This window comes from Knufia obscura, assembly GCF_036327395.1.
Source record: "Knufia obscura strain CCFEE 5817 isolate CBS 148926 chromosome Unknown scaffold_12, whole genome shotgun sequence".
NCBI classification, from domain to species: domain Eukaryota; kingdom Fungi; phylum Ascomycota; class Eurotiomycetes; order Chaetothyriales; family Trichomeriaceae; genus Knufia; species Knufia obscura.
In genome coordinates, this window is record NW_027042698.1 from 583,915 (window position 1) to 605,552 (window position 21,638).

Sequence of the window (21,638 nt, forward strand, 5' to 3'; positions counted from 1 at the left end):
CGCCGCATGAGAAACAACAGACCCCAAAAGTTCAGCTGCAGAACTGTTCGAATTAGCAGTTGTCGCTCGTTAATTCTCAAAGATGACGGCTCAACCTGAACCTGCGTCGGCGCTGAGCACACTGAAACACAAAAACAAGCTGTTGGGCTTCTCACCTACATCGTCTCAGCTTGCTAACGAGTAAAGCTCTTTCATACAACTACCTGCAGAACTCAGGCTTATGATCCTCCGCTACTTGCTGGTTGCCGATGAACCACTATCTGATCGAACTTCCTATCCACGACCCCAACCTCTCATACTGCCCCCAACAAGTATTCTAGAGAGCCAAAGCAACTGCGTGGGACATGGAAGCACGTCTAGGCAGGCACAGCGCACACGAATTGCGAAAGTAACCATACCGGGTGTCCACCAAGCAACAAAAGGAAACCAAAGAGGATATTTCCAGAAGACAGCTCAGATGGTCCACGGCTATAAGCTCAGCCCGGCGGTTCTCCGGTCATGCCAAAGACTGCTGTTGGAAGGCCTCCCTGTGCTATATCACGAGAATACTCTTGTCGTGCAGCTCAGTGTATCCAACGACTTTCCTCATGCATCAGTCGAAGCATTTGAGGCGTATCCTAGCAAGATCATACTGACGTCCCGCAACTCGCACAACATCCATCCTTCGCAATGGGACAAGAAGGCTCAGTCGATGATAGCACGTTTCGAACGTATCGAGCTGCGAATGCCCTTGGGTATCCACAAGTCAGAATATGCTTATACTCATACTAGAAGCATGATCCGTATGCTGGGTGCAGCGATCGCTGAAAAAACCCTGAACGTTCATTTTGCAGAATCAGGAAAGATTAGTCACGAGTTGTGGGCCAGATCTGTGAAGACCACACTGCTTGCTCAATGCGAAAAGATAGCATGGTCGGGTCCACTGGAACGAGTCTTATCCGCGGTGACCAAAATTTCACCAAAGCGGCCAGCCGGTTCACGATTTAATGGCTCAGTACCGCAAAACAAAAAGCCTGCGGAAAGGACTAGCAGGTCTGGATGAGAACGAGGACCAAGATTGGCTAAAACGAAAAGAGAAGGAGCTCTATGCAGCCGTACAGGACTTTGACTTGGCCGCATTCGAAGCAACTCGCGATGAGATGGTGGAAGAGTTGATGAGAAGAACGACCAAGGCAGTGAGCGATCTCAGTGTGACTCAGGCTGACGATCAAGGACCGACTCAGCAGAGCAGAATCGAGCTTCTAGATGACTAGAAGGTTGCAGGAGAAATCAGGAATGATACAAGCAGGAGGCGTTGATGGAGCTACCTTCGAACTCGCGGATGACATGGTCTAGAGCCGACTCTAATTCTTATTGCCGTTGAATACAGCAGCAAGCTTACAAGCAGTTATTAGTAATCGGAAAATTGCCTATTCGGGAAGTCCAGACCTTCCCTTTGCGGTAAGCATAGTACTCTCTCTGTCAACACATTGCGCGGGACAGTGTACTGGAGCAGAGCTAAGATTGCAATCCAGACTCATTGGTTCACCATTGGCTCTCTTGTGTACACGCTTTGCGGTTATACTTACATGGCGTCCTGCACAACGACGCCTAACGCACGTATGCACCACCAGTCAGCGCAGATGTATATCATCAATCTGCGAAGCAAGCTCAAAATGCTGAAACGCGTAAAGGGCTGCAGCCTTCGACTGTCGCCCCTTCTATTCATGGCAGCTTATGCAGCCTATGACAGTTTCTCGCACGAGACTACGCATTGTCACTGCCCATTCTCACGTGGCGAACACGAAAAGGGGGAGCTAAGATCGAGGTCAGAGAGGTAGCTTGCATGTTGCTGCTGTTATGTCAACTGGCCTAGTGCGACAAATGACCAGCATATAAAGACCGCATCCCCCTCATCTTTTTGCTCAACAGTCCGTGTACTATCAACACCAGCTACGATGCTCGCTCTTAAATCCGTCCTCTTCTCTGCTCTCATTGGCACAATGTCCACCATCGTCAGCGCCAACCGGATAGCTCACCACAACGGACTCAGCGTTCACGTCTACCACCTCGCGCCAGAACCAGTTCTCTACCAGAACAGCACAGACCTGTCCTTCTCTCCAACCGCATTCACTCTCATCTCAGGCCATCACTCCGCAGTCCTAGTCGATGCACCAGCAACAACAGGCCAGGGCCAAGAAATCATAGAATGGATTGCCAAGACCATACCGGGCAAAAGCCTCAAGTACATCTACGTTACCCACGGCCATGGTGACCACTTCTTCTCTGCTGGTGTCCTCCAACAGAAGTATCCGAATGCTAAGGTGATTGCCACAAAAGGTACAGCCGAACACATAGCACAGCAGTACACCCAGCCCTTCTTCGACTCCTTCTGGGCCGCGCTCTTCCCAGACAAGATCGATACCAAGCCCATCAGCGTCGACGTCCTCCCAGAAGATGGCATCTTCAAGCTTGAAGGCCACGACTTCAGGGCGGTCTCAGTTGGTCAAGGCGATACGTACAATTCGACGGTCCTGCACGTCCCATCCCTTGATCTTGTGGTAGGCGGCGACGTGGTCTATGGCGACTGCCACCAGCTCTTCGCAGAGGACAACACACCTGAACTTCGTGCTAAGTGGCTGGACAGCCTAGACAAAGTTGCGGCTCTGAAGCCGAAGGTTGTGGTGCCCAGTCATATGCGAGAGGATAATGCGTATAGTCCTGATCATGTGGATGAGACGAAGGAGTACATCAGGGCTTACGAGCAGTTCTTGAAGGAATCAAAAACATGGCAAGAACTCGAGGGAAAGTTGAAGGAGAGATTTCCTGATAGAGATGGCACCTTCATTCTGAGATGGAGTTGTCAGGCACCATTCGGGGCGGATTTCTGAAGCGGTTCTCGATGGGAAGCGTAGGATGCCACTTGCCTTGGCATTGTGCCAACCAGTACCGGCACTGTTTGTTGCAGCTTGTCAAGACGTAACACATAGATGCTAATATCATAGACATTACCTTGATTCATTGCCAGAGATCTCCGAATGTTCTGGCCATCTGAACAGACGTGACAGGCAAGCACCAACTCGCCCGAGCTCGCCAAGTTCTTCCTTTCCGAACCTGCTTTGACCCTAGTGACGTCAGTGCTTCGCCTCCCCCTCCCCTCATCACTTATGCTTCCTCCTCGCCTACGCCACACCTACCTCTGCATGAAACTGTTGGCTCCTCTGTTCTATCATCCCTATTGTATTCACATTCCATCCTAAGCATACAACACTAAACAGACTATCAAACATACTTGACTCCTCAACATGAACGTCCCAGGCTTCAACGACCGCGAGAAGGGCATGGAGGATGACTACATTCGGAAGAGAGAGTAAGCCGCACGATCCATCTATCCCCATTTCCCGGGCTGGTCTCGGCAAGCCAGCCATGCTACATTGTCTTTCCACGATTCCAGTAGTCCCAAGTACTGGCAGCACGCTGACAACCCTGTAGAGCCGAGAAATTTGCCCAGAAGAAAGGGCAACAGGCTACGCCACAGCCGGGTGGTCAAGGCAGTGGGAGCAATGTGCAGGCGAACCAGGGTGGGCTGAGTAATCAAGGGACTGGCCAGGCGAAGTGAGTGATTGGGCATGATTGTTGATCGATGAAGTGGAGAGCAATATTACCTGGAGTTGAGCTATGAGCCGGTCAAGTTGAGTACGGAATAGTCTGCAGTGAAGAGCTTGTTCGCCTAAACTGGATATTGCTTTAGTGGTCGCGCTGAGCAGACGTGATCGAACACCTTCGGTAGGGAAAGCAACTCTTTGCGTGGAACAACTTGATATTGTATCCTTAAATGTATTTGCACCTTTTCTCTATGCCAAGTCTAGCTCTATGAACCATGTCCTATCAAAGGATCGACTAAAGTAAGTATGCTGTTACTCTTGTCTCCAAAGTACCGCTCGAAAGCCCTCCAGTACCAGAAGACCAGCTCACCTCACCTCACTTCATCTCTGTAGCCCTCGTAAATCGTAATCATAGCTCATATGCCTCATGTCTCGTTTCTCACCAATTACCATCCTCCCCTCCAGATCTAGTGCTGACACCCAGATCTCGCACCAAAGTGATTCATATAATCACAAGCAAATTCCTTTCGATCCGCCCGACAAAAGTTGTTCGCAGCATCATTACCGCCGCACTTATCGATACCCTCGGGCTCGTTAGCGTTGCAGATGACACATCCGTCGTTGTCGCAGGTACAGTGAGTGCTGCAGTAGTGTCCATCAAGGTAGATTCCAATGTTGCTCGGACAATGACCTGCATCACCAAGATTGATGTTCTTTTCCATATCGGGGCCCTTGCAGTAGAAGTCGAAATCAGGAGAGCCAGCGGGTGGGTCTCGTGCCGCGAGGGATCGCTTCGGGGCACTGACGGTCGACAACGTGGTCGCAGGCTTCGGGGCAACAACTGATGCCTCATTCGCACGCGGAGAGAGGACCTCTGGAGCATCGCGCATGATCAAGTCGTGGACGTGGCTGGGGAAGGTGTCAAGGTCACGGAGAACGATGGCTTCATCTCGTGCTTCCAAAGCCTCGATCTCATCGCGGCTGTGGTAGGTGAGGAAGTCTGAGCCGTCATCTCGTTTCTTGATACAGTTATATTGAGCTGTGTAGCCAAGATAGCAATACGGTTTCGGCTGTAAATTTTGGCACCTACACCAATCATCACAATCGCTGTACTCGCCGAATTCGCCCTTGTATTGGACTTTGCCTTTATCGGTGCAGTAGAACTGATAGGAAAAGCCCTGGCAATAAGCTGTGGTCAACTTGTCGTCATTGCAAACCAGAGCGTAGTTGTTGCTGTTGCCGATCATGGGAGCCATTGGCGAAGCTACCTCGTGTTGAACAGGCTTGGGGTCGGTTTCGATGGTGAGGATAATGTCGCGCTTGGAATGCTCGGCACCAGCTGTGGTTGTCGAGCTTGCATTGCAACTGCAGGACCATTCTGGATGGCTTGCATCGCAGACAACTCTAATACCCAGACCCCCACCGCAGGCATCGTAACCACCGCTGCATTCCATCTGCCCTTGGTCATTGCATTCACAGGCTGTTCGACAGTCGTAAGCATTGACAACGGCGTAGAAATCGGCTGGGCAGGTGATAAGATCCTTTGCTGCGTTGATGTCCTTACCACTGCACTGGACTTCTGAGGTTGCCCGCGACTCTAGGCGTGCACCAGCTGGGTTGCGGCGGGTGGTCGAAGACTGTTGTGTACTTTGAGCTCCCACGGCATGTGGAGGCGTGATCTGTGGAAGGGTGGTCGGACCTGGAGTGTAGCTCAAGACGGGATTTGGCTGAGTCACGGTTGCCGACTTCTTGGTAGTGGCTGGTTCGTCACGCTCCTGATTCTGAGCAGAGCAATCGCACTTGAATTTGAAGTTAGGTCCAACCGCACACCAGGCGCTCAGCTGGCTTTCAGGACCACAATCCGATGGAGCGTCGCAGTGGACCTGGCCATTCGAGCAGCTGCAGTACTGTGAACACGTATCTCCGGACCAGTGAAGGGTGTTTCCGTCCGCGCATACAACACCCGTGTCGAATCGTTCAGTAGTGTCCGAGCCTGTGCATGTCATGGCATTTGCTTGATCGGCAGAAGGTTCTCTTGCTTCGACAGCAGGTTCTGGTGATCCGGAGCTAATGACGTTCACCTCATCACGTTTCGCGCGACACTGGCAGGTATAATTGGGTCCAATAGCGCAGGCAGCATTCACGTCTTTGACTGGACCGCAATCAGAAGGTGGGTGACAATCAATCGAGTCTCCATCGCAGTCGCAGTACTTGGCACAATCGTTACCGGACCAGGACAAGAAATTGCCGTCCATGCAGACACCGACGTCCTGCTTGGTTGTCATGTCAGCACCGCTGCAGGTCATGCTGGTGACCTCTCGAGCATCCATGTTTGTGTGCGATGATGCGTCTGACAAGGCTCGAGCGTTGATCTCGTTGTGCTTCGTGGCCTTTTCACATGAGCAGGCGAAGGAGGATGTTTCGCTGGTGCAGAAATGGGTCACTTCATAGAACGATTCCGGGCACCCTGCAGCAGGAGAGTCGCAGCTCATGGTGCCTTCCTCGTCGCAGTGGCACAACTTCTGGCAGCCATCGCCTGAGAGAGGCAATAAGAAACCATTCTCACAAACCTGAGCGAAGTTCTCTTCTTGCATGTCCGGGCCACTGCATTGAGCTTCGTATGTTGTGGGGCTGTCGTTGTTGCTTGATTCAGGCGCATGGCTGTCGACTTCAGCGGCACAGTCGTCGGTGCGTCCTTCAAGACTGCCTGGCAGTGTGGTGCACCTACGAAAGGACCAAGAGAGACCAAAGCTCGATCTGCAGAATGTTTCGAACTCCGAACTGTTACCACAATCTCCCGGGTTGCACTTGAGGTTTCCCTCCGAGTCGCAAACGCATGTCTCATTGCAGTCCTTTTGGATCGTCATGGTCACCTCCTTTCCATCTGCACAGACAGCAGAATACGTTCCAAGTACAACGTCATTGCCCGTGTAGCAATACTTTTGGTATTTCTGACTTCGTGCAGCAGGGGCAGCATGAGTAGTGACGGTGGTAGCTCCAATGCTGGTAGGACGTAATGGTGCGCTGAACGGAGCCCTTGTAACAGTTATTTGCGTGACGGAAGTTGGTCGTAGCGGAGCAGAAGGTGGCACATCCTCATCACGTTTCTTGGCGGTGAATGGCGGACCCTGGGTAGTGCTTTTGGTGAAACGTTGTGGCGTTCTAGTCTCTGATCGAGCTGTGACGGTGAAAGTCTTTGTTGAAGGTACGGCGATCGAGATTGACGATACCACAGTAGTGACCGTATTAGCAACACTCATGGACGATTTTTCAGCCTCGACATCTCGCTTGTTACCACCTGGGCAGCTGCAAGTGAATTCTGGCTTCTGTCGGCGGCAAAATTCCCGTACAGCTTCAGAGTCGGCACAGTCGAGGTTGGGACTCAAGCAGTTCATGCCCCAGTCCTGACAGTCGCAAGCCTGAAAACAGTCGGCGCCAGACATAAGGAAATGATCACCATTGAAGCAAGTTCCAACGTATAGTTTCTCGGGAATTGCGGTGCCCACGCACCCAATGTTCCCCTTGCCCAGATCAGATCTTGCTGTAGGTGGTGCTGAGACTACAATTGTAGAAGTCGAGGTTGAGGTTGATGCAGCACCAGATACAGAGGTTGGACCATGTGGTCTAGTGTGGTTGGCACCTGACCAAGGTCCCCAAGTGTGGCCTTGACCTGATGACCCGGCTGGAGTCGATGCAGCCGAAGCTGGAACCTGCCCAGTGGTGAGTGGACTGGCAGCCTCATTGCGAGGGACGTGGGCTGCTGTTGCAGAACCTGCCAAGAAGGCCAGGCTGACGAAAGGGACACACCTCATGGTGCGTGGTTTCGTGAGGTTTCAGGTAGGATGTATGTGTGGATAGAAATCTATCGAAAATGTATGAGTTGTTCAGATCTGACAAAGTAGTCTCAATGGTTAGGTGGGAGGAAAGGTTGTGTATCGTAGAACGGTGGAAAGCTGTGGTTTATATGGGCGAGAGCGACAGTGAGCTGCAAACGGTCGAATGCATGTGCCTACTCAACGAAACGTCGGTGACACTGCATCGTTGAAACACGTTGATTGATTCTTGCTTCAGATGAAGTCAAAGTCACAGACCTATCCGTCTCTATGCACACCGGGTGTTTGCAATGCTCCACAAGCGTCTTCAGAACGGCCTATTGATAACCTCCTCAAACACAACTCTTATACCCTGCGCCTGGTCCATATGCTGTCTATTCATCTCAGATAGTGAAGTTCTGACGTGATATCGAAATAAGACGCTTGGCCTCGTTTGCCTCGCCGCTTTCGGGGAAGGGAGCTAACGGTGACTGTACCAGCCTCGGCATTAGGTGTTCTCGTAACTGCTTCAGAATATGATCGCCCACATGCCTGGCTCTTTTCCACCGCTTCTCGACATTGGCGTCCTCCGGACAGTGCCAGGAAAGATGTTGTCGGCGTGTCACAAGACTCTTTAGTAGACTCGATCGGGACCATCCCCTTCAGAGGGTCTTTCTTGAATGGCTGTATAGTTTGTGGCATAGGCTGTGTTCCTTGTGATTCTTTGACAGATGCTTGAGAGTTACCTTGTCCAACCATTTCATCCGTGTGCTCTTCCTGAACTCGACGCACCACTGCGTGCTTTGCGACCAGCTTCTTAGAGCCGTCGTTCCAGCTCAGGACTTTAGTGAGACTGTTTGTCTTGAGTGTGTGAACATCACCTTCGTCTTCTGACAGCATGTCTTGTGGTTCTGGAAGCTCAAGAGGGATATTAGTGGAGGAAGAAAGAGGCGCGACTGTTGTAGAAGATGACAATTTCATGAGCTCTTGTCCTTGCGTACTGTTTCGTATAGCTTCTCGAGAATCTTTTTGAGTTGCTTCGTGATCGTAAGTGGTAGTCTGAATCTCAGGAGATCTAGTATGAGAAGCCTCGTCCTTGGTAGCTGTCATTTTGCCTTGCTCGCCAATATCAGGCGAAGCCGAAGTGTACTGAGACGCCACGCTCGGAGAGAAGCTGTGTTGATTATCAGGAGGAGCGGTGGTGTCAATCGCGGCGGCATTGCGGGTACTGGCGTCCTCCCGAAATGCCTACAGTAGTGTCAGTCAGATGTGGCCAGGTCGACAATGGCACAAGCCACGAACCATAAATTCTCTGTTCGGCTTCGGTTCGTCGAAATCGATCAGATCCACCTGACTAGCACAATTTCGTGTTCTGTGCTTGGCCGATTTGCAGAATAGACAGTGTCGCTGTCGGCCACTAGCCATGATAATGCAGCTGATCGATAAGCGTTGTGCAACAGATCGTACAAATGTAGCTTAGTATGCACAGCAATGTTATTGCTCAAGTTGATGTGGTACTTGTTTGTTTTGGTGGGAAAGTTTGCTGCGGCTGCTTTGTGAAGGTAATTGCCAAACCATCAGTCGAGGAAGGAGCGCGTCAACCATCACTTTTCTCCAATTCTTGCGCAGCCATGATTCTAACGGCAGCTGCGGCTTGATACAAGTCCGTGACGGTGTTCGCGCCTTCCTTGACTTCATGCCCGTCACCTTCACGGACAAGATGAAGCGCATCGAACCCAAGATCAGCTGCACCAAGGTAGTCCTTCTCGTAGTCATCACCGATGTGTATAAACTTGGACTCCTTGATCGTGTTCATTTGCCTGGTAATCTGCACCTTAAGCTTCATCGTCTGGAAGCTAGGTGTCCAGTCCTCCTGCTGCTGTTCAAGCTTCGATGCAAAATTGACGTTGGCCAAAGTAGCTGCATGACTGAATATTTCCGGGTCCGGCTTTTCGGCTGATGCTTCATAACTCGTAGCCAGGAAGTCGACGTCGTTCAGTGGATTGTAGGCATGATGCCAAACGCTCTTCATGATTTCTGACATGTCAGGACCCGTCCGACTTGCTCGCTCCCGAGCACTTTCTGGTACTGGCATCGCATCAATGCCTACCCTCAGACCAAGGCTTTGCAAGACACTCTTGACCCTCGGATCTGAATTTGAGATGACACCCACAAAGACTGGAGGATCGTTTGGACCTGTATATTGCTGCTTGAGCTCTCGCATGCTGGCGAAAAATGGCTTGACGTCAGGATACAACTCATATGCTGCGCTTGAAGTGAAGTGGTTGTATAGCTCATCGCCAAGATGATCAGGAATCCGTGCCTCGTCCACAACACGTCTGAATGCGTCGTTGACGACGGTCTTCCACCATGCTCGGGGACTACTCAGTTGATTCTTGCCGTAATTTGGATACTCTTCCGATATCTCCTTGAATGACTTGAGAAACGCTTTGCCAAGATCATCTGTTCGAATGTCCTCCTCCTTGAGGCCACATCTTCTAGCGACCTTTATGTACTGAGTCGTGATTGGTTCGCGAAATTTGTAAATCGTCCCAAGCGCATCGAGCGTCACTACTATTCCTGGCCGAGCCTGAATGGCTTTGCTCGAACCAGCACCCATTTCTGCACAGTATGAGAAACGAGGGCAAAGCGAGCCTGCCTCGAGTGATGGATGTGGTAAGGACTCGAGTGCATTAGTAGGGCTAGCTCCTCGGTGCGTGATTGGTCAGCTAGACCCCTGCAAGTTCAAGGAGGTTAAAGCTCTGCGGACGAGGCTCTCGGTCCAGATTATGGCATCATGCGCCTCGAAAATTCCAAAATATGCGAGCAAAATAGTTCAGTTTAGAAAGCAACAATTGCATAATTCATATTGACAAATTGCCTGTTGCTTCACACCTCCGAGACCTCTTCTCCCGACGACTGCTCCGGAACTCCAAGAAGACTGCGCAGCTCGTATAAAGACCCTCAACTTCTGTCTACAATCGTTCCCTACCCCTCCATCCAGTTTCCAAACAAAATACAGAGGCCAGTACCCGGGCACCACCCGAGTACTCTCCCACCACCACCACAATTCCCACCCTGTCGTTCTTTCGTCGCCTCTTCCTCCAACCCACCCTCCGCGCCTCAGCCCCGACCCTAGCAGCGGCCACGCTCACCCAACACAACCCGCCAACCCCAGCGTCTCCCAAGAACCCCCTCGCGCTCCTGCGCAACACCTCCACCATGTCGTCCACACTGCACACAAAAGTCGCCATAATAGGCTCCGGCCCCGCCGCCCACACAGCCGCAATCTACCTCTCCCGCGCCGAGCTCCAACCAATCCTCTACGAAGGCATGATGGCCGGCGGGACCGCACCCGGCGGCCAACTCACCACCACAACCGAGGTAGAGAACTACCCCGGGTTCCCCGCCGGCATCACAGGCCCCGACCTAATGGACGCAATGAAGGCGCAATCTGAGAAATTCGGGACGAAGATATTCACTGAGACGATTACGCGGCTCGATCTACAGAGTAAACCGTTTAGACTGTGGAGGGAGTACGATGATGGGGAAGGTGATGCGCCGGCGCACACGGCTGACGCGGTGATTATTGCGACGGGGGCGAATGCGCGGCGGTTGGATCTGAAGGGGGAGGAGACGTATTGGCAGAACGGGATCAGTGCTTGTGCGGTATGTGATGGGGCGGTGCCGATCTTCAGGAATAAGCATTTGGTTGTTATTGGGGGTGGGGATAGTGCGGCGGAGGAGGCGCTATTTTTGACGAAGTATGGGAGTAAGGTTACGGTTTTGGTGCGGAAGGATAAGTTGAGGGCGAGTAAGGCTATGGCGAATCGATTGTTGTCGCATGAGAAGGTGGAGGTGAAGTTTAATACTGAGGGTGTTGAGGTGTTGGGCGAGAATAAGCCGAGAGGGCTGATGACTCAGTTGAGGGTTAAGAATAATCAGACGGGGGAGGAAGAGACACTGGACGCTAATGGGTTATTCTATGCTGTTGGCCACGATCCTGCGACGAGTTTGGTGAAGGGCCAACTCGATCTGGACGAGGAGGGTTACCTGAAGACACAGCCGGGTACATCGTATACCTCGCTTCCGGGAGTTTTTGCAGCGGGAGACGTCCAGGATAAGAGGTATAGACAGGCGATTACATCAGCCGGTAGCGGATGCATAGCTGCATTGGAAGCAGAGAAGTATCTCGCTGAGCTTGAGGGGCCAGATGAGACTACTAGTCCTGAGCAGGACAGTGAGGTGAAGAAGGGGAATCTGGATGGCGCTGATAATGCGCCTGAATACAGGTCGAACCCACTTCTGTAGGTGTCGCGAAAAGCAAAGTTCCTAGACAAGGTAGAATAGAAGGCATGCATAGAGATGGTTCAACGTCGAGGCAGGCACGGATCTTTATATGTCAAGTGCTAGACTAGCCTGTTCCTTTTCCCTTTAAAAAAAACATGTGGAATGGCTCAGCCCTCTGGTGTCATTCTTAAACTTCCGCCTGGACATATTCCCTGCACCAAAACATGCCACTTCTCTGGAGGTGTAATCTCGAGGGCCGCTGCCCAGTGTGCGGATGGATGAACATATTGTACATTTTCTATACACATCCTCATTCCATACGCAAACGCTAATATACAGCATCGAACCAAATCTAACCATTACCTTCTCCTCAAGTACCATACATATGCTGGACCAGATGTTTCCACGCCATAAGGTGTCGGTACTTCGGCAAGACCAGGTCTGGCCACTGGATGCCTCAAATAGACAGCAGCGCATATATTCTGGTTGACCTCCAGATATCTGGGTATGAATGTAAAGGCAGACATATAGTCCCTCGGCCTCCACGGCGTCGCGTACGGTTTGCTGTTATCAATTGGGTTGTCGATCGAGCTTTCAAATGCGAGCTGTAGTTGCTGCAGATCTGCGTCAGAGAGGTAGTTGATGCCCTCGTCCTCCTCATCTGGTGTTACTGGGTCCTTGGCCTCACTCTCGGTATCCTCAGCATCGAGTTGTGCTTCAGCGAGCACTTTATCATCCTCATTGTCTTGGCCCTCGATCGTCTTCTGCACTTTCTCCGAAGGCAACGCTGTCTTTCCTTCTCTTTTGTTCTGCCGCTGTATCCTTAGCTGATTCTTCAGCTCTTCAAATTGTGCTTCCAACGAGTCCGTCAGGACCGTACTCGATGAGCTCCTGCTGAGCATCCGCTTGACAGCCTTCGTGAAACCACGTAAATCCTGCTTCTTTTTCGCGCCGATCTTGCTTCGTTCGGAGGTGAGAATCGATTTTGCCTGTGCTTGGAGTTCCTTGAGGACTTCACGTGGAGTTCGATCAATATCGACTTCATCTTCTTCCTCAACTTCTGGCTCAGGCTCGGGCTTCACCTCCTCTGCTGCCTCTTCCGATTCACCTTCGCCTTCAGTCACAGCCGCCGCTTTAGTCGCACCCTCCTTTGACGCACCAGTCGCAAACATGACTCGTTCAGGATCAACCTGGAACATATCGCCTGGGTTGAGGAGGTAACCTGGGTATTTCATCTATTCTTCTGTTAGCATCACCGTCCTCGCACTGCCTCAGAAGCCATACCTTCTTTCCATTGACCCTTACACCACCATGCACAACAAACTGCCTGGCCTGCCGCGTACTACTCGCAAAACAGCTCCTGAAAATAGCAGTATCCAACCTCCTCTCAAGCGGCGCAAAAGTCATGTTCATGTACGGCGTCAGTGGTAGCTTCCTCTTCTCCCCTCCTCGACTATCACTATCTCTTCCATGCTCATCCTTCAGACCCGCACCACGTCCCGCCGACTCTATGGACCCATCGTTGCGTGCAAGATATTCAGGGCTCATAGGAACGACAGAGGCTAGGCGCCTCCGGAACATCTTGTTCCAGTGGGCCTCCCTCACGGGCTCGCCATGATACGATCGTAACACGGACTTTGCCGCCCATTTTTGCTGGTAGAAGGTTCTGCCTCGGTATGGCGTGGGTTTGATGCGCGAGAGGTTGTAAAGGTTGTATTTCGACCAGGACTGACGGACTTTCTAGAGATGGGGTATTAGCATGGTCGATCACGGAGGTAGACTGGCCACTGGGGGCGGCGGGTTGGCGGATCTAAGAATGGTTCTTTTACATACTGCCTTGGACAAGGGCGTCGTCGCCCGATTGCGCATGGTGAAACGAGTGTGAGGCCGATGTAGATAATGCTGCTGGTGATGCGAATGGTTCGACAGATGCAGCCATGAAATTCGTGGTCACGTGCAGATTCCGCCGACGAGGCTCCGCAGTCCGGCGTGCCGCGGAGAGACCTACGAGCATGGTCGATGTAGCATTGATCCGAAACAAGACTGTGCAGAGCCCAATACAAATGGTCCTTCCCAAGCCAATAAACCATGCGGTATAGTAGCACAACGGCGATTCCAAGGAATCGAGAGTATTCCTGCTGCCTCCTGTTCAGGGTGAGAACCCTCCACTTGACATATACCGAGAAAGTACCTACATCCACGTATTTTGCGTCCAAAGCTTGTGAACAATCAACACAACAATGAACCACAATGCGTAGAATCACAGTGTACGGCCAAGCGAGAAGACGCTCTCGATGAGCTTAGAATGGAACAACGCGAAGAGTGCTTACTCATTTTATTTTTGGTTTACTAACAACTCATGTGAATCAAAAACGCCACAACTGACAGTCCTAGCCGACTGGAGGCACTCCGTGAGACAAGCCAACAACAAGTTCAGAACAGAACAACAAAACACATCTCCAGTCCAGGTAAGTTCCTGTATCCTTCATCACCTCCCTCTCCGCGAGCCACCAATGAGAAAATTGTTCTCTTGACTCATGTAGCCGCCTGAGCGACAGAGCTACCGCCTCTCCCACGACGCCGACCTCGACCTCGACCACGACCACGGCCTCGACCACCTCGAACCCCAGCTGCTGCAACCTGAGCCTGTGGCTGATCTCGTGCCTCTCGCTCAGCTGCATACGCCTTCATCCTATATCCCTTCGCAATCAGTTTGTCGACCTGAATAGGACCGGTATCAGTCCAGCCTTGTCGATCAAACAGCCCTCGTGGTCTGTAGCCTCGCTCGTCGAGTTGCTCGAAGCACTCAGAATCTCCATGATCAACCTCTGATGCTGTGATGCTATTCTTCGACTTGCCAGCTTCTGGCTTGATGAAGTATTTCTCTTCATCCAGGTTGGCATATTCATCCCACTTGATGCGTCGAGTGAGGGTAGTGTCAAAGACTTCGTCTTCGAATCCTGCAATGTCTTGAGTTGCTTCACCTTCCTTCAACGGACCGATGAACTTGGTCGCTCGTTCCCACTCTCGGCCGTGCTCTTCATCATAGTTTTCGGCGATGAGGTAGTGAGTACGGAGTTGCTCGTTGGACTCCCACGTTGGGCCGGACTGGGCAGGTCGAATCAGTAAGTTGAGTGTTGGTGAGTAGTGGACCAACCAGGAGAGGAACCGAATCTTAGCTCTGAGCTCTTGATCGTATCGTGTCACTGTTCCTTCTGGGTCGCCACTCTCATCCTCGGTGTAGGCATCCTTGTCTGCGTCCCACTCAGAGTATAGTTTGAACCATTCGAGGTTTGGCAGATACATCAGGAAGAGCTGCAAGAACCTCGGCCAATGATGCTGGTGCTTGCACTTCATCTGAAACTCCATTCGAAGACTGAAGCGCCGGATCAGCAGGCAGTTGTCTTCGCCGAAGACCTTTGGCATGTCTTGTACGCCGGCCGAGTGCTTGCCATGGTACAGCACCTTCTTTCTCTCGCTCAGGTATGTCTCCACCTCTTCTCTCAATGCCTGGCATGATCCGAACAGACCTTCGAAGGTGCGTATCAGGACTGGGTAATGGTGCTTTAGTCGCATTGCTCGACGACCGTGTTTCTTTGGTGGAGCCATTGATACATCGATAACACGGTCTGGTACCCCATTTGAGATCATATCATATAGGATGTGGCGGATATCGTATGGGAGCTGGCAAAATTTGGAATCGGGTTGAGTATCCATTTTGGTCGTTTTGATTGTGGGTGTTGGTTATCCGCTAATATGTTTGAGATGAGTGCTTCGATTTGGTTTTGGTCTCTGGTAGTTGAGATTGGTTTTAGGGAAATTGTATCGGAGATCCGTCTTCGTTATGGTTGGTTGTGACAAAGACTCTCAGGTTGAATGATGGAAGAAATAGCAAGGTCTGGTAAAGATGGGAGACGCCGCCTTATATTCTCCTAGCCCATCAAACGCCCGAATATCACTACCCATATCAACAGAACACGAAGCCACAAACATGACTCCGAGCTTGCACTCATCCCCATATCACGCCGCCAAATATGGCAGTTCTCCCACGTCGAACCATGATGCTATGCCGGATTGGGATGGGAAGGTGTATGTTCTGATGTTGTCGCCCCAGAAACATGTCGCATCCGGTTTGGTTGGGTCTATCTCCTGCACTTCTGATGGAGTTGAAGTTGGCGTCACGGTGACCACTTCTAATGCTTCGGTCACCGTGAGTGTTGTTGACGAAACCAAAGCTGTGACCGAGCGAAAGCTAGTGGTGACCAAGCACGACAGCATTCACAGGCAGATCGACTGACGGAACAACAGCTGTGACCGAGCTGAATGCCGCCTGTGACCGTGAAACATGGCAACGGTCACGTACTGGAGCCACTGCTATGAAAATGCCATATTAACGGTTGAGCACTTCGACCGTCGAAATAGATCGGTGTACACAATGGTGAGTGAATGCATTACATCCCATACAACATCACCTGCAACGAAATTGTGAGAGTGTAAGTGAAGCAGGATCCCCTGAACGGTAAGCAGAAACATCTGGAGCAATAACGCATTTATGGTTTGTGATCAGCATAAGATTTGTCATCAAACGTGGTTGTCTCGTCCACAAGTGTCGCATTCCTACCGTTTGATAACAATTCGGAATTGGCAATCCCAGCGCATATGGCTAATCGTGTCTGCGCTCCATAATATAACATGACAGGAACTTCGACTACCACTGGGCCTGCCCAGCTTGTGCCTCTGGTCCATTAAATGAACTAGTGTGTTCGGTGTAAGGTGAAGTTCCCCAACAAGCCTCCTGAGATCATGAATCGTGGTTCTTGCAAATATGTTCTCTGCCATGAATGCACAGGCAGCACAGCTAGGGCGCCCATGCAACACGAGCCGCCCGGCATGTCCGCGGATCACGCCGACGTTGAGTCCGAGATTTGTGAGGTGAACCTTTGATCTGATGCTGGCAAGGTGGTCTTTGTCTATTGTATCTGCGCTGCGGACCTAGGGTGGTATGGTGTCGAAGCTGAGGCGTGGGCTAGGCTCGAAGTCTAAATTTATGGTTGTCGATGAAGCTGTGGCCACGGAAGTTGAGCGCTGGGCTGGTGTAGGTAAGCTCAATATTTATGGCTAGATGCTTATTCAGATACTACACAGAGTTCTTGTAATCTTCAAGTCCTGATGCAATTGTGATGATAGACGTTCCATTCCGAAACGCCAGTCGTGCCACCTAATCTACTTCGTTCTGCTCGTACCGGATCAAGTCCTCTCAGTCTGTTGACAAGCATTTCCATGTCCACATTCCCAAGCCACAACATACACCATCAGCTATAGAACTACTCCAGAGCCATAACCCCATTTCGCAGCACAATTTCAGCACCGGTACAGCGCATTGCTACCTTCATATACAAAACTATTACAATTGTCCTTCGCAATCGACCATAGGGTCTGGAAAATAGGGGTTCCCGTTCGATCACCCGTACTCAAGCCAGGCGCCGACAGATTAGTAGTTGGGTCGGTGACGACCAGCGAATCCCTGCTGTTGATTGTTTTTTTGGCTTTTCCAAGCGAGCAAATTCGAATTTGTTTGGTGTGGGAGATCAAAATTTTGTTTCGGAGCGAAACTTATTTTTGGCCTCAGGCAGTAAATTATGCTTGGGATTTAACGGAAATGGATCGAACTGGGCCCGAGGCCCGTCTTAGCGGGGATGGACCATGGGTTTACTCGTACAGCATCAACTACAACGTTTCCTCCCCACGAATATTACTCCATGTTGGTACAACAAAGCTGATATTAGAGGCCCAGGGCTCGATCGTCCATACACATCTCTTAACAAGCAAGCAATGTGGTGGAACCGCATGAATACTTCGCAGACCGTGTCGTATGCAGCATAGTATTACTACTTAGTCTACCTCAACCGCCTCTCATCTATCGCCAAAATCTGTACAGCTCCTATGCTGTCCCCCAATTGACATAACTCCTCGGCATGACCCGCCACACTCTAACCTCTCCACTCTTCAGATCTGCCACACGATAACTCTCCTCTCTAACCTTGGCTCTCTTACCCTTCTCTTGATTGCCCTGCTCCCATGCACGGATCTTCTTCTTGGTACCATCCCAGTCGATCACAACAGCCACATGCTGAGGTACGTCTTGGCTATATTTCTGATGCAAGCCACCTTTGTGGCCTGCGAACTTAGCACCACGGAAGGTGATGATATCACCAGCTCTGATCTCGTCGAACTGCTGAGTTGAGGCGTTGGCCAGATTTGCGTAGACAAGAGCGCCGTAGGCACGAGTACCGACCGGATTTAGTGCTAGCGGCATCGATCTAATGAGTGCCAGGACGAATTCCTGGGCTGTGCCTTCCCCAATCGTGGTTCCCAGAGCCTTCTCTGCGGTTTTCGCAATCTGCATGCCGAACGTCTCAAAAGCGTTCTCTAGCTGATCCTTCCGCGGCGGCATGGGTGGTCTTTCGTGGTTTTGCTCGAAAGCGACATGGCTAGGTTCCGATGCATCGTATGTGGCGTTGATGGTCGTCTGCGAGTAGTCTTGGTACAACACATAGACGTCACGGGAGATAGATGCTCGACCACCACGTTTCTGCGTCGTCGAGGACTCCATCTCCCATAACACGTCGTTTCGGTGTTGTAGCGAAGGTGGAGGATTATTATCTTGCGTCCACCACATCGAACCTTGAGCAAGGTCCACATCGGCTGCGATGAAGCCTTGATCGGCACTTGGTCGTGGTACATCTGCTGACCTGCGACTAGTGGTATTGCTCCGTCCAATTTCTACAGACTTCTTTGGTGCCGATAAACCGCCAGACATGGACATTGGGTCAGGCTCGTGGTAGACAGGTGGAGCAGCAGTAGGAGGTGGTGGAACAGCACGATCAGTCGGCGCCGGTGGTGGTGGAGCCGCACGTTCAGGGGCCTGCTGTATTTGTGATGGCTGGTTGTAGTCATCGTTAAACTCTTCAGTCGGCCTTCTCAATGCGGCAGCCATTGCCGGCAGACCAGGATGTGGACCTGCCGAGTACCGATATGGGTCATAATCATCTTCGCGAATGGGTGAAACAGGTGATTGCGTTGGAGGCAGGGGAGGGGGCGCTGCGCGAGGTGAGTCAACCGATTCACGAGGCCTCGGTGCCGTCTGTGGAGGTGGAACAGGAGGCGGAGCGGCTCGGGGTAATTCCATCGATTCTCGGGGCCTTGTGGCTGCCTGAGGGGGCGGTGGCGGGACATCTCGCGGCGCATTGGTTGGTATTGGAGGAGGTACAGCCCGAGCTTGCGGACTAATAGTCTCCTTTGCACCATCATCGCTTAGAGTGCCATATTCGATGCTCGAGTCTCGCTGATGTGATTTGAGCGCCGTTTTGTGTTTTGCATCTGAGGCGATATCTGTATCATAGTCACCTTCATATTCAGTTACCTCCTCCTCACTGTCTTCTTGTGCTGGAGGCTGCAGGCTTGACTGGGTAGTAGTTCGTCGTGGAGGGGCTTGACCAGGAGGCGGAGGGGGCGGAGCCCTGGATTGGGGCGAGATTGGGCTCATCGGTACAGGAGGGGCGGTCTGAGGTGCATTATCATATGATTCTGTCCGCACCGGAGGTGGAGGAGGCACAGCGCGTGTCGGTGCAGGTGGCAGACCGCCTGGTAGTTTCGGAGCAGATGAAGGAGAAGCAGATTGGATTTCCTCCTCGTCGGAGTCGTCTCTGCTCTGGAATTGAGAGGGGTGGGTATCATGCCTTGTTGGTGGAGGTGGTGGTGGAACTGGTCGAGCGCCAGGGGACTGAGGAGGCTCAGGACGATCTTCAGGCAGCGGAGGTGGAGCGCGATCTTGGGGTGAGAGTGGTTGAGATCGCTCTGTAGACTTTCGCGATGGTCTCTGGGAGATGTAGTCGTCCTGGGCTAGTTCGGCCTCCTGAAGAGCCTGTGGTGTAGGCTGGGCAGTCCCGTCCTCGTCGTCAGACTCTGGCGCTTGAGCAGGCTTTGGCATAGTTTTGTTGGACATGCCCGGTAGAGCCATGATTGGCACAGGAGGAGCTCTTCGGGCCTCTTCTTCTTCATATGATGGCTCTGGCTGCTTCTCTTCTCTTGTAGATTTCGACCTCTTGGGGGCAGAAGAGGCACCAGCACCAAACATGCCCATCATGCCCATGCCGCCACTCATCTTAGCCATTCTTTCTCTCAGCTCTCGTTTTCGGCGGATCTCAGGATCCTCATCTTCCTCGGTGTCTTCCTCATCCTGGTCTTCCTCTGCAACTGGTTCGGGCTTGGCTGCTGCCACTGGAGGAGACTTGATAGACCTTGGCCTCGGCCGCTCTTCTTCGGTAGAGATATCGTGAGGATCCTCGGTCTCAGCAGCGCCGGAGTCATCTGCATCATTGGTGTCGCTCACCAGTTCTCTCGAGGGCAAGGGTGGGGTAGGAGCAGCACCATGGTCATCTGTTGATCTGTGAACTGAAGGCTCGTCTTCGTGGACTTCAGGCTCTCTTCTCGTCTTCTCCGTCGAGACTCTTTCGAGATGCGCACTGTCATCTGTTTCTCCTAGGGGTGGTTCGTGCGATTCGGTTCTTGCTGGCTTAGAGGGTCTCTTCGGTTTCTCCTTCTTCTTGGCAGATTCAGCTTGTCTCTGAGCAGCCTCCTGTTGTTGTTGCTGGAGCAGGGCAATACGATCTTTCAAGCTTGTAGGCTTCGGCTGATCCTCCTCGGGTGCAGTGGTCTCGGATGTGATTGGCGGGCGGGATTCGCTCACAGGTTCTGGCTCAGCTCTTTCACGCTCGACCTCTTCTTCTCGTCGATAGGCTTTGGGCGGAGGGGGATCTCGAGGAGGAGGAACGTAGGCATTCCTGCTCGGGGGAGGAGCAACGAATGGTTTCTTGATGAAGCCAGTGCCACCACTTCCGGGAGGCTTGAAGGGCGCGACCGGAGCAGCGGCAGGCTTGTTGAAGGCAGCTATACGGTCTCTGAAGGAACTGGGCTTCTCGACCACTGGTGGTGGTTTCTTTGCTGCTGGCGGCTTGCTCTCGGCAGCTGCTGGTGGGGGAGGTTGAGGTTGAGGCTCTGCTTTCGGAGCTGGAGCTGGGGCTGGAGTAGGTTCAGAAAACTCTTTCGGGGGGTCGACTTCGGCTTCCTTTGATGGCTCATGCGCTGGAGGAGGGGCAGCTGCAGGCACAGCTGTTTCAGGTGCCGATTTGGCAGGAGGTTCGGCAGGAGCTTCAGGTTCAGGCTCGGGTTGTGGTTCTGGTACAGGCTCGGGCTGGGGTGCCTTTCTCGGGGCTCTTGCAGGTCTCGTCGGTATCGCAGGCTCATACTTCTCAACGAAGTTACGGGGGAAGATGCCCTCTACCGTTTGACCTTGAGCATTTGTATACTCGCCGGTGTACCAGTCAGCATCATCATCTTCAGTGACGGTGATTATCTGGCCATTGTCGAAAATAAGGTCGTCCGGCTCCTCCGACCTGTACTCGTAGACTGCCTTTACCTTGAATGGAACTGGCATTGGGAGGGTGAATCGCTACTAAGCTCCTACCCACAATCTGGCTGGCGACAACGGGCTTCGATGGCGGGCTGTTTGCGGTCCAAGATGCAGGTGCAGTGCGGCAGGAACGTTCAGCGGTGATTGCCTGGATGACGCAGCTTCCTCCACCGGCCACTACTATTGTAATCTAAGCCACAAAGGATGAAGTTCACCACTCATCGACAAATCAAGGCAACACTGTATTGACTGAGTAGTGATGATATGTATAGTGCAGTGTAAATCGTGCCTGAGAATCCTGCGTCGTTCAAGCGAGGTGTTGATGCTTTTCTTTGCTGGAGTGGCAGCAGCCCATCTCAGTAACCCCACGCCGCAAGCGTCACGCCAACGCCCATGATAGCGGCAAGCCGTGGTCTACGGAGTAGATAATTTCACTCATAGTCGGCTGCTGATCACTTCTTCATCTCTGCGTCGTGCACA

The 21,638-nt window shown here is 52.0% G+C and overlaps 10 protein-coding genes across 10 annotated transcripts; 4 read left to right on the forward strand and 6 right to left on the reverse strand.

Moving 5' to 3' along the window:
- Positions 1–986: 986 nt before the first annotated feature.
- Positions 987–1,253, forward strand: PMZ80_008993 (uncharacterized protein; the record flags this gene model as incomplete). Its single annotated transcript, XM_064877389.1, has 1 exon — positions 987–1,253. The coding sequence occupies one exon, from the start codon at positions 987–989 to the stop codon at positions 1,251–1,253; it is 267 nt and encodes an 88-aa protein (XP_064726891.1).
- A 729-nt stretch (positions 1,254–1,982) lies between these two features.
- PMZ80_008994 (uncharacterized protein) lies at positions 1,983–2,870 on the forward strand (the record flags this gene model as incomplete). Its single annotated transcript, XM_064877390.1, has 1 exon — positions 1,983–2,870. One exon carries the CDS (start codon positions 1,983–1,985, stop codon positions 2,868–2,870), a length of 888 nt encoding a protein of 295 aa, XP_064726892.1.
- A 414-nt stretch (positions 2,871–3,284) lies between these two features.
- PMZ80_008995 (uncharacterized protein) lies at positions 3,285–3,598 on the forward strand (the record flags this gene model as incomplete). The annotated part of the gene is made up of 2 exons (XM_064877391.1): positions 3,285–3,349; positions 3,472–3,598. The coding sequence occupies 2 exons, from the start codon at positions 3,285–3,287 to the stop codon at positions 3,596–3,598; spliced, it is 192 nt and encodes a 63-aa protein (XP_064726893.1).
- A 453-nt stretch (positions 3,599–4,051) lies between these two features.
- PMZ80_008996 (uncharacterized protein) lies at positions 4,052–7,396 on the reverse strand (the record flags this gene model as incomplete). Its single annotated transcript, XM_064877392.1, has 1 exon — positions 4,052–7,396. The coding sequence occupies one exon, from the start codon at positions 7,394–7,396 to the stop codon at positions 4,052–4,054; it is 3,345 nt and encodes a 1,114-aa protein (XP_064726894.1).
- Positions 7,397–7,795: 399 nt separating this feature from the next.
- Positions 7,796–8,821, reverse strand: PMZ80_008997 (uncharacterized protein; the record flags this gene model as incomplete). Its single annotated transcript, XM_064877393.1, has 2 exons — positions 7,796–8,644; positions 8,699–8,821. 2 exons carry the CDS (start codon positions 8,819–8,821, stop codon positions 7,796–7,798), a joined length of 972 nt encoding a protein of 323 aa, XP_064726895.1.
- Positions 8,822–8,993: 172 nt separating this feature from the next.
- PMZ80_008998 (uncharacterized protein) lies at positions 8,994–10,016 on the reverse strand (the record flags this gene model as incomplete). The annotated part of the gene is made up of 1 exon (XM_064877394.1): positions 8,994–10,016. One exon carries the CDS (start codon positions 10,014–10,016, stop codon positions 8,994–8,996), a length of 1,023 nt encoding a protein of 340 aa, XP_064726896.1.
- Positions 10,017–10,618: 602 nt separating this feature from the next.
- Positions 10,619–11,707, forward strand: TRR1 (thioredoxin-disulfide reductase; the record flags this gene model as incomplete). The annotated part of the gene is made up of 1 exon (XM_064877395.1): positions 10,619–11,707. The coding sequence occupies one exon, from the start codon at positions 10,619–10,621 to the stop codon at positions 11,705–11,707; it is 1,089 nt and encodes a 362-aa protein (XP_064726897.1).
- A 338-nt stretch (positions 11,708–12,045) lies between these two features.
- On the reverse strand, positions 12,046–13,555 carry PMZ80_009000 (uncharacterized protein; the record flags this gene model as incomplete). Its single annotated transcript, XM_064877396.1, has 3 exons — positions 12,046–12,921; positions 12,971–13,426; positions 13,520–13,555. 3 exons carry the CDS (start codon positions 13,553–13,555, stop codon positions 12,046–12,048), a joined length of 1,368 nt encoding a protein of 455 aa, XP_064726898.1.
- Positions 13,556–14,221: 666 nt separating this feature from the next.
- Positions 14,222–15,403, reverse strand: PMZ80_009001 (uncharacterized protein; the record flags this gene model as incomplete). The annotated part of the gene is made up of 1 exon (XM_064877397.1): positions 14,222–15,403. The coding sequence occupies one exon, from the start codon at positions 15,401–15,403 to the stop codon at positions 14,222–14,224; it is 1,182 nt and encodes a 393-aa protein (XP_064726899.1).
- Positions 15,404–17,627: 2,224 nt separating this feature from the next.
- Positions 17,628–21,182, reverse strand: BBC1 (assembly of actin patch protein; the record flags this gene model as incomplete). Its single annotated transcript, XM_064877398.1, has 1 exon — positions 17,628–21,182. The coding sequence occupies one exon, from the start codon at positions 21,180–21,182 to the stop codon at positions 17,628–17,630; it is 3,555 nt and encodes a 1,184-aa protein (XP_064726900.1).
- Between the last annotated feature and the right edge of the window lie 456 nt (positions 21,183–21,638).